Source organism: Bos mutus, chromosome 10 (genome assembly GCF_027580195.1).
Source record: "Bos mutus isolate GX-2022 chromosome 10, NWIPB_WYAK_1.1, whole genome shotgun sequence".
Classification (NCBI taxonomy): Eukaryota; Metazoa; Chordata; class Mammalia; order Artiodactyla; family Bovidae; genus Bos; species Bos mutus.
The window spans coordinates 20,962,285-20,971,708 of NC_091626.1; the positions used below are offsets into that span (position 1 = coordinate 20,962,285).

The window sequence follows — 9,424 nt, forward strand, 5'->3', positions numbered from 1 at the left end:
TTGCCTGAGCCCCTGTCCTTCCCGCCGGCTGGCCAGGAGCCGTCCTGGACTCCTTGGGGGGTGGGTAGCCTGGCCCCTGCGTCAGAGCTGGAGGAACCAAGACACCCCACATCTCCAGAGGAGGAACTGAGGACCAGAGGGGTGCAGCAGCCTGCCCCACCTGAGTCCCCATACTGCTCATCAACCAGCCACTGGGGACGAGAGGGAGGAATTTCACAAATGAAGAGCACAAAGACACAGGAGGGCAATCGGACCCCAGACGCCTAGACACGGAGTTGCACTGCTGAAACTGAAGCCCTCCTCCACCTACCCCGCCTCTGAAGCCACGGGGGTTAAAAGTGTCTTGTTCCCTCCAAAATGATTTCCCCACTGATGCTAGGAGAGGCTCAAAGCTGGCTGGGGATGGAGATGGGATGGCACAGGTGGCTGGAGCCCGGGTGTGTGGGCCCTACCTTCCCATAGGGCATCCTGAGACTGGAGCCAGCTGATGCCAAGCTGAACTGAAGTGCAGTATGGACCAAACCTGGGCTTTACGTGCCTCACGTTGACCCCTCACACACGTGAGCAGAGCACACACAGGCGCACACCACAGAGCACATCTCTGCTCCTTCCAAGCTCCCACCAGGGACAGGCTGGCCTGGGTCACACAACTGCTCAAGGGACAGGGTGGGTCCTGAGCCCCCTCTGCTAGCAAACCCCTGCCCCCTGCGGTGCTTTACAGCCAGGCTCTCCTGACCACCTTCTCATCCCTTCACTGCTCCACCCCCATCTCCTGGACTCCCCAGCTAAGCCCTTCTGATCCCTCCCCTGAGGCCTTCACCACCTCCTGTCCAGGATGTCCACCACCACCTGCCTTGAGAATGGCCTGTAGAGAAAGTCCTGAGAACCATGAGCAAAGACCAAAGAAACACAAAATTCAGTCGGTTCTAACCCTGGAAAGGCCACCAGCCATGGTGAGGAGCTAGGATGTGAGGACAGAACAGGACGTAGCGGGCAGGAAAAGCCAGACCAAGAGAGGCAAGGTGGATAGCATTGAGGGTAGCAGAGTACCTCTACCAGAGCTCAGGTTCGGGCAGGTTTTGGGGACCAGGGCCTGCATCTGGACAGAGCACCCGAGAAGGAAGACATTTCAGGGCAGGAACATGCGAGTGTTGGAGAGGGGCTATGAGCAAGTCAGCTTGGAGGAGCTCAGCCATTTGGGGATCTGCAAGGCTGTGCAGGGTCATCCCGGCCACACTGGGCTCTCATGGGCCAGGAAGGGCTGACTTCAAACTCCCCCTGAGCTGTGACTACCCTTCACTAGCTGGTCTCCTTTCCCGTCTGTGAGGCTCAAGGATGGGGGGTCTGCCAGCCACCTCTGAGTCCCTGGGGCCCAGCACGGGGTCTGTACACAAGATGTTCAGGAAACATCCTGCTGGGGTGCTGGCAGCCTGGGAAGGTGGCCCTACTGATGGAGAGACCTGGAAATGAAGCTGGGCCGTTTTTAATGAGCTTCAAGGGACTCAGTATAATATCCAGGACACCTGTTTAGGCGTTAGGAGTGCTGGGCTCCAGCCCTGTGTGTGCGTGCTCAGTCACTCGGTCTGTCGGACTCTTTGCGACCCCATGGACTGTAGCCCACCAAGCATCTCTGTCCATGAGATTCTCTCAGCAAGAATACTGGAGTGGGTTGCCATTCCCTTCTCCAGGGACCCTCCCAACCCAGGGATTGAACCTGGGTCTCCTGCATTGCAGGCAGATTCTTTACCGCTGGGCCACCAGGGAAGCCCAGGATCCAGCCCTAACTCTGTCACAAATAAAGAGGTCACGTCCCCTAACTGGGTATGTCCTCTCTTATGTGAGATGAGGGCATTGAACCAGCTGATATCTGAAGGCTTGTCCAGCTCCAGCAACAAGGGAATCTCCCTCTTATATTGGATGCTGACCTCTCCCTGGTGACCTGTGGGTCAAGTCCTCCCCACACCACCAGGGGGAGCTCTACACATGCCACAGGCAAGCAACCCACTAGAAGGACTGGACAGGTGGGCCTTCATTCACCTGGGGAAGGCTTGTGCTTTTTCATACACAGGACCCGGGGTGCCCAGCCACCAGGCTCACCACAAGGTAGCCTTGCACCCAAGAGTCATGGCATGGAAATTCTGTGTTGAAGGATATCCTCAGCATCTTCAGTCTAAAGCCCCACTTGCTCATTCATTGTTCAGACCTGGTCCCAGAGAAAGGACCATGACCTGCTCCATGCAACATTCCCATGAATATTCCTAGCATTCCTGATCTGCCTAATTTCTGAGGAAGAAAGAGAATCACCAGTAGGATTTCAATCTTTTAATTTGGGAATGACCAGCTTCCTCCTGCACCCTCCCCTTAGTCCATAAAACCCCCTCCCTGGCCGAGCTTCATCAAATGCCAGACTAGCCCCCACAGACAAGTCCATGTGACTTCTCTCTCAGACTTGGCTCCATCACTGTAGGCTGGGGCAGTAGACAGTAGGCTAGGGAGCTAGTGAATCCAAAGGAGATGAGTCTGGGCTCCCCTGTCCCACTTTCTGGCTGGGCTCAGAAGCCAGGTATCCCCAGGGTCACTGCTGGTCCCCTGTGAAGATGGAGCCAGGTGGGGTAGGGCATGGGGGGGTTAGTTGGGTTGGGGGGCAGGGGGCATCTCCTCTCCCCAGAGGATAGGCACTCACCCTGGGCAGCCCTGGGCACCATCTCGGTCCGGTAGATCTTGAAGGCATCATAGGCAAAGACAGAAACCAGGATGATGCCAAACACCTGTGAGAGCAGGAGGAGGATGCCACAACAAAGGCCAGCCAGCCACTGGACACCAGGGAGAGGGAGGTGGGTGATACGGGGCAAGGTGTGAGCCAGGCCCTGGGCGCTGACTTGAGCTTGGGGTGGACAGAGGCACAGGAAGTGTGCGACCATCAGCCGGAGGTCCCTGGGGGATGGGGGAAGCCGGAGAATTCTGCAGGGCTGGACTCACAAAAGCAGCAATGGCAGCTCCGTCCCGGGAGGTCACAGCCGCGAAGGAGACCACCAGGAAGATGATGATGGCACTGACACAGCGGAGGAAGTCCTGGGGGTTGGGGGTGCAGGGTCAAAGGGAAGCAGAGGGCAGGCGGCATCAGCCTGAGGTTTTCCAGGCTAGTCAGCGGCTTGACCCTCAGGTACTGGGAATCCCTACATGGAGATGCCCTTGGACACAACATAAGGCACTTGAGAGACAGAAAGCAAGAGAGAGCTCACACAGCTCCCCAGAGGAGGGACGCAGATGGACACAGGGACAGGGACCAAGATGACAAGCCAAGGGGCTGGGCTGGGGCTGGACCTGCATCGGGGAGCAGTCTGAAGGATGGGGTCAAAGCCATGTTTGAGTATAGGACATGGGGGCTGGATTCCTTGCTTACCCAGGAAAAGGAGAGAGGCTAGAAGAGGAAAATTCAATGTTGAAAGAAGGGCCCAGAGTGGTGGGGAGGGAGGCAGCACGGGGTGGGGACCCTCACCAGACAGGGCCAGTTCATCCGATCGAATCGCTGGTAGTACTGGGTGGCATAGAGGAAGAGGAAGGCTAGTGTGATGAAGAACTCCAGCAGCGCGGCAGCCATGTAGGCAGAGATGGAGGCCGTGAAGCAGATGAAGATGATGAAGGTCAGGGCCTGCAGGGCCGAGGGTGGGCAGTTTACCAGGAAGGGGACACAGGCCAGGACAGGCCTTTGCCTCCCTCTTTCCAGGAAGCTCCCCCAGCCAGCACACTGCCTGCCTTCAGAGGTCTCGCCAACCCTGGTGGCAGGAGCCATGCCCAGGGCCTTTGCCCATCAAGGGCCGACTCCAGCCTCCCACCTCTGCCAGCCCAGGCTCCCCCTGCTCCAGGGCCCCAGCAGCCCCAGCAGTTTAACCAAGCTTCACGGCTCTGGGGAACACCACTCTATGAAATCCAAAAGAGAGTGGGTCCCCCTTTAGCACTGGGAACACCAGCCCCTCGAGTGGTGGGACATCAGCCTGTGCCCCCAGGAGGTACCCCATGCCCCATAATAATTCCAGGATGCCTAAAACTCCTCTAACAAGGACGAGAGCCCCTGGTTCCATGCCAAGAGGCAAGGATTAGAAGGCAGATGCTCCAGAGTGGATGTGCGTCCCCTCAGCTCTCAAATGTAGGACAAGGTATATGCCGAAAACTCAGGTTTACACTGAGGTCTTGCTAAGCGAATTAAGGGAAGGTACTTTCCTGAGGACAGATGTTCACAGGGAGCAGGCGACAAAGTGGGTCTGCAGAAAGGCTGCCCTTTGGGGTAACTGAACTTCTTGGACATGCCAAGAAGTGGCCATCTAAGAGCCCGGGGAGAGGCCGGCTCGTGTTACCCCCGTCCCATCCCATCCCTGTGCCTCACGCTCCCTCAGTGTCGTCTAGCTTCAATCCTTCCTAAAGGCAGTGAAAGCTGCTGTCACCGCCTCCAGGTGGAAGAGCAACAAGAAGGCAGGGGAGGAGATGTGGGGAGGGTCGCTGGGGCAAGCGGGGTGTCTGAGAGCCGGGGGAGGGAGGCTGCTGAGGGGTGAGCCCTGAGGGGCCCGGGGCTGGGAGGTGAAGCTCTAGGCTGGGGAGGCGGCTGTTACCAGCTCAGTTTCCAGCAGGATGCCTTTGAGGGAGGAGAGGAAGGTCTTGTCCACCGCGAAGCCGTCGAGCCCTGCAGCTGTCCCGTCCTCGGGGGCCCGGTCCCGACGACTCCAAGCATTGAACATCTCCACGAGGCCCACTGGGTACAGCCCGCGACTGCCACCAGCCCAAGATGGAAAACAGGAGGATGGGAACCTGGCAGGACGGGAAAGCAGACAGGAGCAGAAATGGCACTGCGAGAAACCTCAAAGTGAAGCGGGCAGACCTGCTGTGGGGCCCCGGAGAAGGCGGCCGCGGGGTGCGGGCGGGGGGTTGCTTGCCCAGATAGGCCTTCACCCAGCTGCCCAGAGTGCCCTGCTGGTGCCTGCACTGGTCCACAGGAGGCACGTGGAGGAGGGGGGCGGGGAAGAGGGGAGGGGTCAGCTCTCCTACTTGGAGCCTGACCCCGCCCACCCGCCGAGGGTGGGCGAAGGGAGGAGGGGAGAGGGGGCGGACTGCGGAGAAACCGGGAGGAGCTGGGAGGTGAGCTGAGAAATGTGCCAGGCTAGGAGCCCCCGAGAACCCAAGCCTGAGGCAGTTTTCGTCCTCCCTTCCCTAACCTTAACCCTCTTCCTCATCATCCTTTCTCTCTTTTCCTTTCAGGGAGGGTGGGAGCTGGATCCCGGCCCAGGCAGCACCCCTCAGGACCAAGCTGTAGCAGCCAAAACTGAGGACAAAGGCAGATTGTTGGGGGGACAAGGGGGCGCTGTGTGCCTGCTGCAGTGCCTCAATGGGCCTCTGTTTCTCCAGTATGCCAGGAGGGCAGCCTGACCCAGGGAGCCAGGGAAGGGGAGGGATTGGGGGACCACAGCGGAAACTCCGGAGGGCAGTAGGTGGGAGCTGACAGTGGGGAGGAAATGGGACCAGGCTGGGGACCACAAGATGCTCAGGCGCCAGGGATGCCAAAGACAAATTAGGCCACTTTTAAGTACATATTATTTATTTGAACAATTCTCTCCCTGCTCAATAACAGCCTCTTCCTTAGCAGCATTCATGTCAAAAGACTAGCAACTCCACCAGGAGGTTTAAGGTCGATGCTCCAAAGATGCTCCAAAGTCGATGCTCACTAAGTGTTTGATGAATGAAAGAAAGTGAAAGTCGAAAGTGAAGTCGCTCAGTCGTGTCCAACTCTTTGGGACCCTGTGGACTGTAGCCTACCAGGCTCCTCTGTCCGTGGGATTTTCCAGGCAATAGTACTCGATTGGATTGCCATTTCCTTCTCCAGGGGATCTTCCCAACCCAGGGATTGAACCCAGGTCTCCTGCATTGTAGACATACGCTTTACCTTCTGAGCCACCAGGGAAGTCAGTGAACAAACTAATGAATTGAAGGGCTCTCCACTGGCGAAGGGAAAAATATCTGAAAGTGCCTGTGCTGCACCAGGGCAGCTGGGGGTGGGAGGAAAGAAGAGACAGACATAGCAGAGCTTTGAAGACCTTTCCCAGGAGGAAAGGACAGGATGCCAGTTTCCAGGGACCATAACCAGCCACTACTGCCTTGGATTTGCCCTGCATTTCTCACCCACTCCAAAAAGTGCAAAGTGCAGTCCCCCCATGGTCCCCCATCCTGTCCCAAGATCCTGCTGCTCCGAGTGGTCCTTTGGAGGGGCTGTGCCTTCAGGTGTCCTGGTTCACCACAGCAGGTGGTTGTCCAACCAGCTCCAGTGTTTGCCCAGGGACCAGCCATGGTCGGCACAGCTAGGCCATCACACGGGGCCGCACGCACACGCAAGCCAAGGAGACACGGTAGAGCCTGCGTTCCAGGCAGTAGCCATGGTGGTCGCCCTGCTGTCCAGGGCACGGCCGCCGGTAGAAGACGGTCTGGTTGTGGTAGAGCAGCTCTGAGTTTCCCAAGGGGTCCATGTGGGAGCCCGTCTGCAGGCTGACACAGTGTGGACACAGGCAACGTGCGTGGTACAGATCCTGCGGGAGCCGGTTCAAGTCTCTGTCCAACCTGTGGGGCGGCAAGAGTCAGGCCCTGGAGGGAGGCTGGCCAGGAGCCCGGGGGGCTGGCCAGGGGCAGAGAGGACCCAGGGTGGAAACACCAGGGCTGCTGTCAGTTCTGTGGCTTCGGTTCCAGCTCTGGTACCCACAAGCCAGGTGGCTGTGAACAAGTCACCCCCTCTCCCCTGGGATTTATTCTCCTGAACTGTGAGGGTCGGGGATGGAAGAGTGACTTTCCAAATGGTCCTGGAGCCCTGAGGGAGGGGCCAGGTGGGGAGCTCCCCTGGGGCCTCTACCAGACCAGCTGTGGTTCCATGTGATACATATGCTGGGTTCTAGCATCAGGCTGCCTTGTGTGCTTGTTAGTATATATGTATTTTTTTAATTTTAAAATAAAAATTGCTCTTCTATCCAAGTATAAGAAAGCACGAAGTGAAGGCTGACAGTCTGTCTCCCACCAGCCCCACTCCCCTGAGGGAGCCACTGTCTGCCATGTCCTGCCCGTCCTCCAGATTCCAACTGTGCATTATAATAAGCACATGTTTGGGTGTATGGTAAGACTTATTAACTTATTCTGAAAAGGTTTCATAGCCCCCAGAAGATGTGAAAAGTCAGTGCTCCAAAGGTCTGTGCTCCAGAAACTCAGTAGGAAACAGCCAATAGGTTGGAAAACCATCCTCCCAACAGACAGGCCTTCGCAAACTGGGGCTCAGCTAGTGTAGCATCTCCCAGAGTGGATTCCCTGATAAACGCACTGTAGCGGAAGGGGTCTGGGGTCAAATGATTCTAGGAAGCGTTGAGTTTAATGGGGTCTTCTCTGCAGACTTCTCGCTGTGAATGTGCTGAGCACGCTGAGAACCTCTAAGGGGGTGGGGACTGCAGCATTTTTCCCCCCACTTACTCGACATCATCACTTTTTTTCTGAGGAACAGCTTGTGTGACACATGTTGCAAAGCATGTCGGGGAAGACCAGCCCAAGTGGTTATCAAGGGTTCACAGCCCAGGTGTCTAGACCCCGGCCAGGTCAGCCGTCTGGCACCCAGCCTCCCCAAAGGGGTTCCCAACCTCTTTAGATTTAGTCTAGAAGCTAGCCAGCCTACTGAGACCACTTCAAAGCGTAGTGGCCTGGAGTCTCCATCCTGGATCTAGTCTCAATCAAAGCTGGCCCCCTCCCTAGCCAATGACCTTCTCCTTTAATCCCCAAAGCCAAGGCTAAGCCAGAAATAGACTTACAGTGGGTGGAAACACAGATACCCCAAGAGAGTGTGAAACAGGAGGAGAAATATGTTTGGGACCCCTAGAATACTAATTTTTAGTATTTTAATTCATTGTCCCAATTTCAGTACTTTCTAATATTTGTTTACATCATGACATAAATAGAGAATTATAATATGTGGCAGCACATGGAGAAAGAATAAGACAGCTCATGATCAAAGACAACCAGCCTGGAGGTCCAGCCACCCAACTGTCCCCCCAGAGCAGAAAGAGGGTATAATTAGAACCCATTCATGGCTCAGAACACTAACATTTGGTATTGGGCTGCTTTGTTCCTATATTGTACATTATTCCCTGATATTTTTGTTAGAAAAACAAAGCCATTGTAGGGGAAGGAAAAGGAGAAGGGAGAGGAGGAGGAAAGATAGAAAGGGAGGAGGAGGGGGAGAAGAAGTAGAGGAAAAGGAGAAAGGAAGAAAACCTAAATTTTCTGTACTGTTTAGATTTTTCACTATTTCGTATGATCTGCATCATTAGGCTATAGAATATTATTTCATTTTACAGATTGAAAAAAAACTCAGCTTTGAACCCCTGAGCGATTGGCCCAAGGTCACCAAAAATGTGTCAGGGCTAGACCTTGTCTAATACCCAAACTTGATAACCTCCCTCAGGTAAAAGGGGGACAGATAGGCTGGAGTTGGCTGGAACTGCCCTGGTCCCTCACACACATCCTGACCAGCACATGAGCAGGCGTTTAGGAGGGGGCAGGGGCTGGCAGACTCACTCATATCTCCAGGGGGCGATGGAGCGGCTGTTGAGGGGTCCGTCCCTGCTGGAACTGCAGGGTTCTGGGTGGTGGGCGAGGCTGGTGGTCTCTGGGGGAGGCATGAGCACACTGTTCCACTTCAGCCACTCCTCAGTGGAATTCTGTCCTTTGCTGGGGCAGCAGCTGGGCCAGTGGGTGCAACACCTCTGGGACCCCAAACAGAGGGTGTGGGTTCCCATGACCATTGCCAAGAATGCCATTGCCTGTAGGAAAAGGCTAGTGAGAAAACTGCTCCTGCCTAGTCTGGATGCCCCCTCCCCCAGCTGTTCTCTGAGATTCTAATTCATGCCCCATCTGGTCCGCAGCCCCAAAACTGAGAGCTCCCTCCATCCCCACCCATCTCTGCTCCTGCCTCACTCAGCACCGTCCCGGCCAGGCCCCTGCACACTTACCTGGTACATGCTGGATGCTGCTTGCCAAGCCTCAGTGCCACGCTGGCTGGACAGTAAGCCCTTGTGGAAGCTGTTTGACTGGAGCAGTTTAGGAGTCCTGGTTTTATTTTCAGCAAACCTGTTTTGTTTATTCAAATTTATTTCCACTACCTTTTGGAGGGTGTGACTTGAGATTAAAAAACAAAACAAACCCCTAAAAAAAAAACTTGTAAGTCTTTCCAAAAGCTGCTTTAAATGCTAGACTCATGGAAGTTGTGATTAACATCATCGTAAGCCTATTGAGTAAACTTTGTTCTTTGCCCTTTACTGGGCGTGGGGTCAAAGTAATAGTATCCTGTTATCCCGTGCCTTGGGGAACAGGCATTATGAGAATTCTGTTGGGTCACTTAATACCCGATACT

The 9,424-nt window shown here is 55.4% G+C and overlaps 2 protein-coding genes across 2 annotated transcripts; both read right to left on the bottom strand.

Moving 5' to 3' along the window:
- Positions 1 to 2,361: 2,361 nt before the first annotated feature.
- CMTM5 (CKLF like MARVEL transmembrane domain containing 5) lies at positions 2,362 to 4,985 on the bottom strand. The gene is made up of 5 exons (XM_005909801.3): positions 4,608 to 4,985; positions 3,500 to 3,652; positions 2,980 to 3,072; positions 2,684 to 2,768; positions 2,362 to 2,589 (listed from the first exon to the last, which is right to left on the bottom strand). The coding sequence occupies exons 1-5, from the start codon at positions 4,731 to 4,733 to the stop codon at positions 2,576 to 2,578; spliced, it is 471 nt and encodes a 156-aa protein (XP_005909863.1). The 5' UTR covers positions 4,734 to 4,985; the 3' UTR covers positions 2,362 to 2,575.
- A 618-nt stretch (positions 4,986 to 5,603) lies between these two features.
- IL25 (interleukin 25) lies at positions 5,604 to 9,115 on the bottom strand. The gene is made up of 3 exons (XM_005909800.2): positions 9,024 to 9,115; positions 8,590 to 8,834; positions 5,604 to 6,600 (listed from the first exon to the last, which is right to left on the bottom strand). The coding sequence occupies exons 1-3, from the start codon at positions 9,030 to 9,032 to the stop codon at positions 6,345 to 6,347; spliced, it is 510 nt and encodes a 169-aa protein (XP_005909862.2). The 5' UTR covers positions 9,033 to 9,115; the 3' UTR covers positions 5,604 to 6,344.
- Between the last annotated feature and the right edge of the window lie 309 nt (positions 9,116 to 9,424).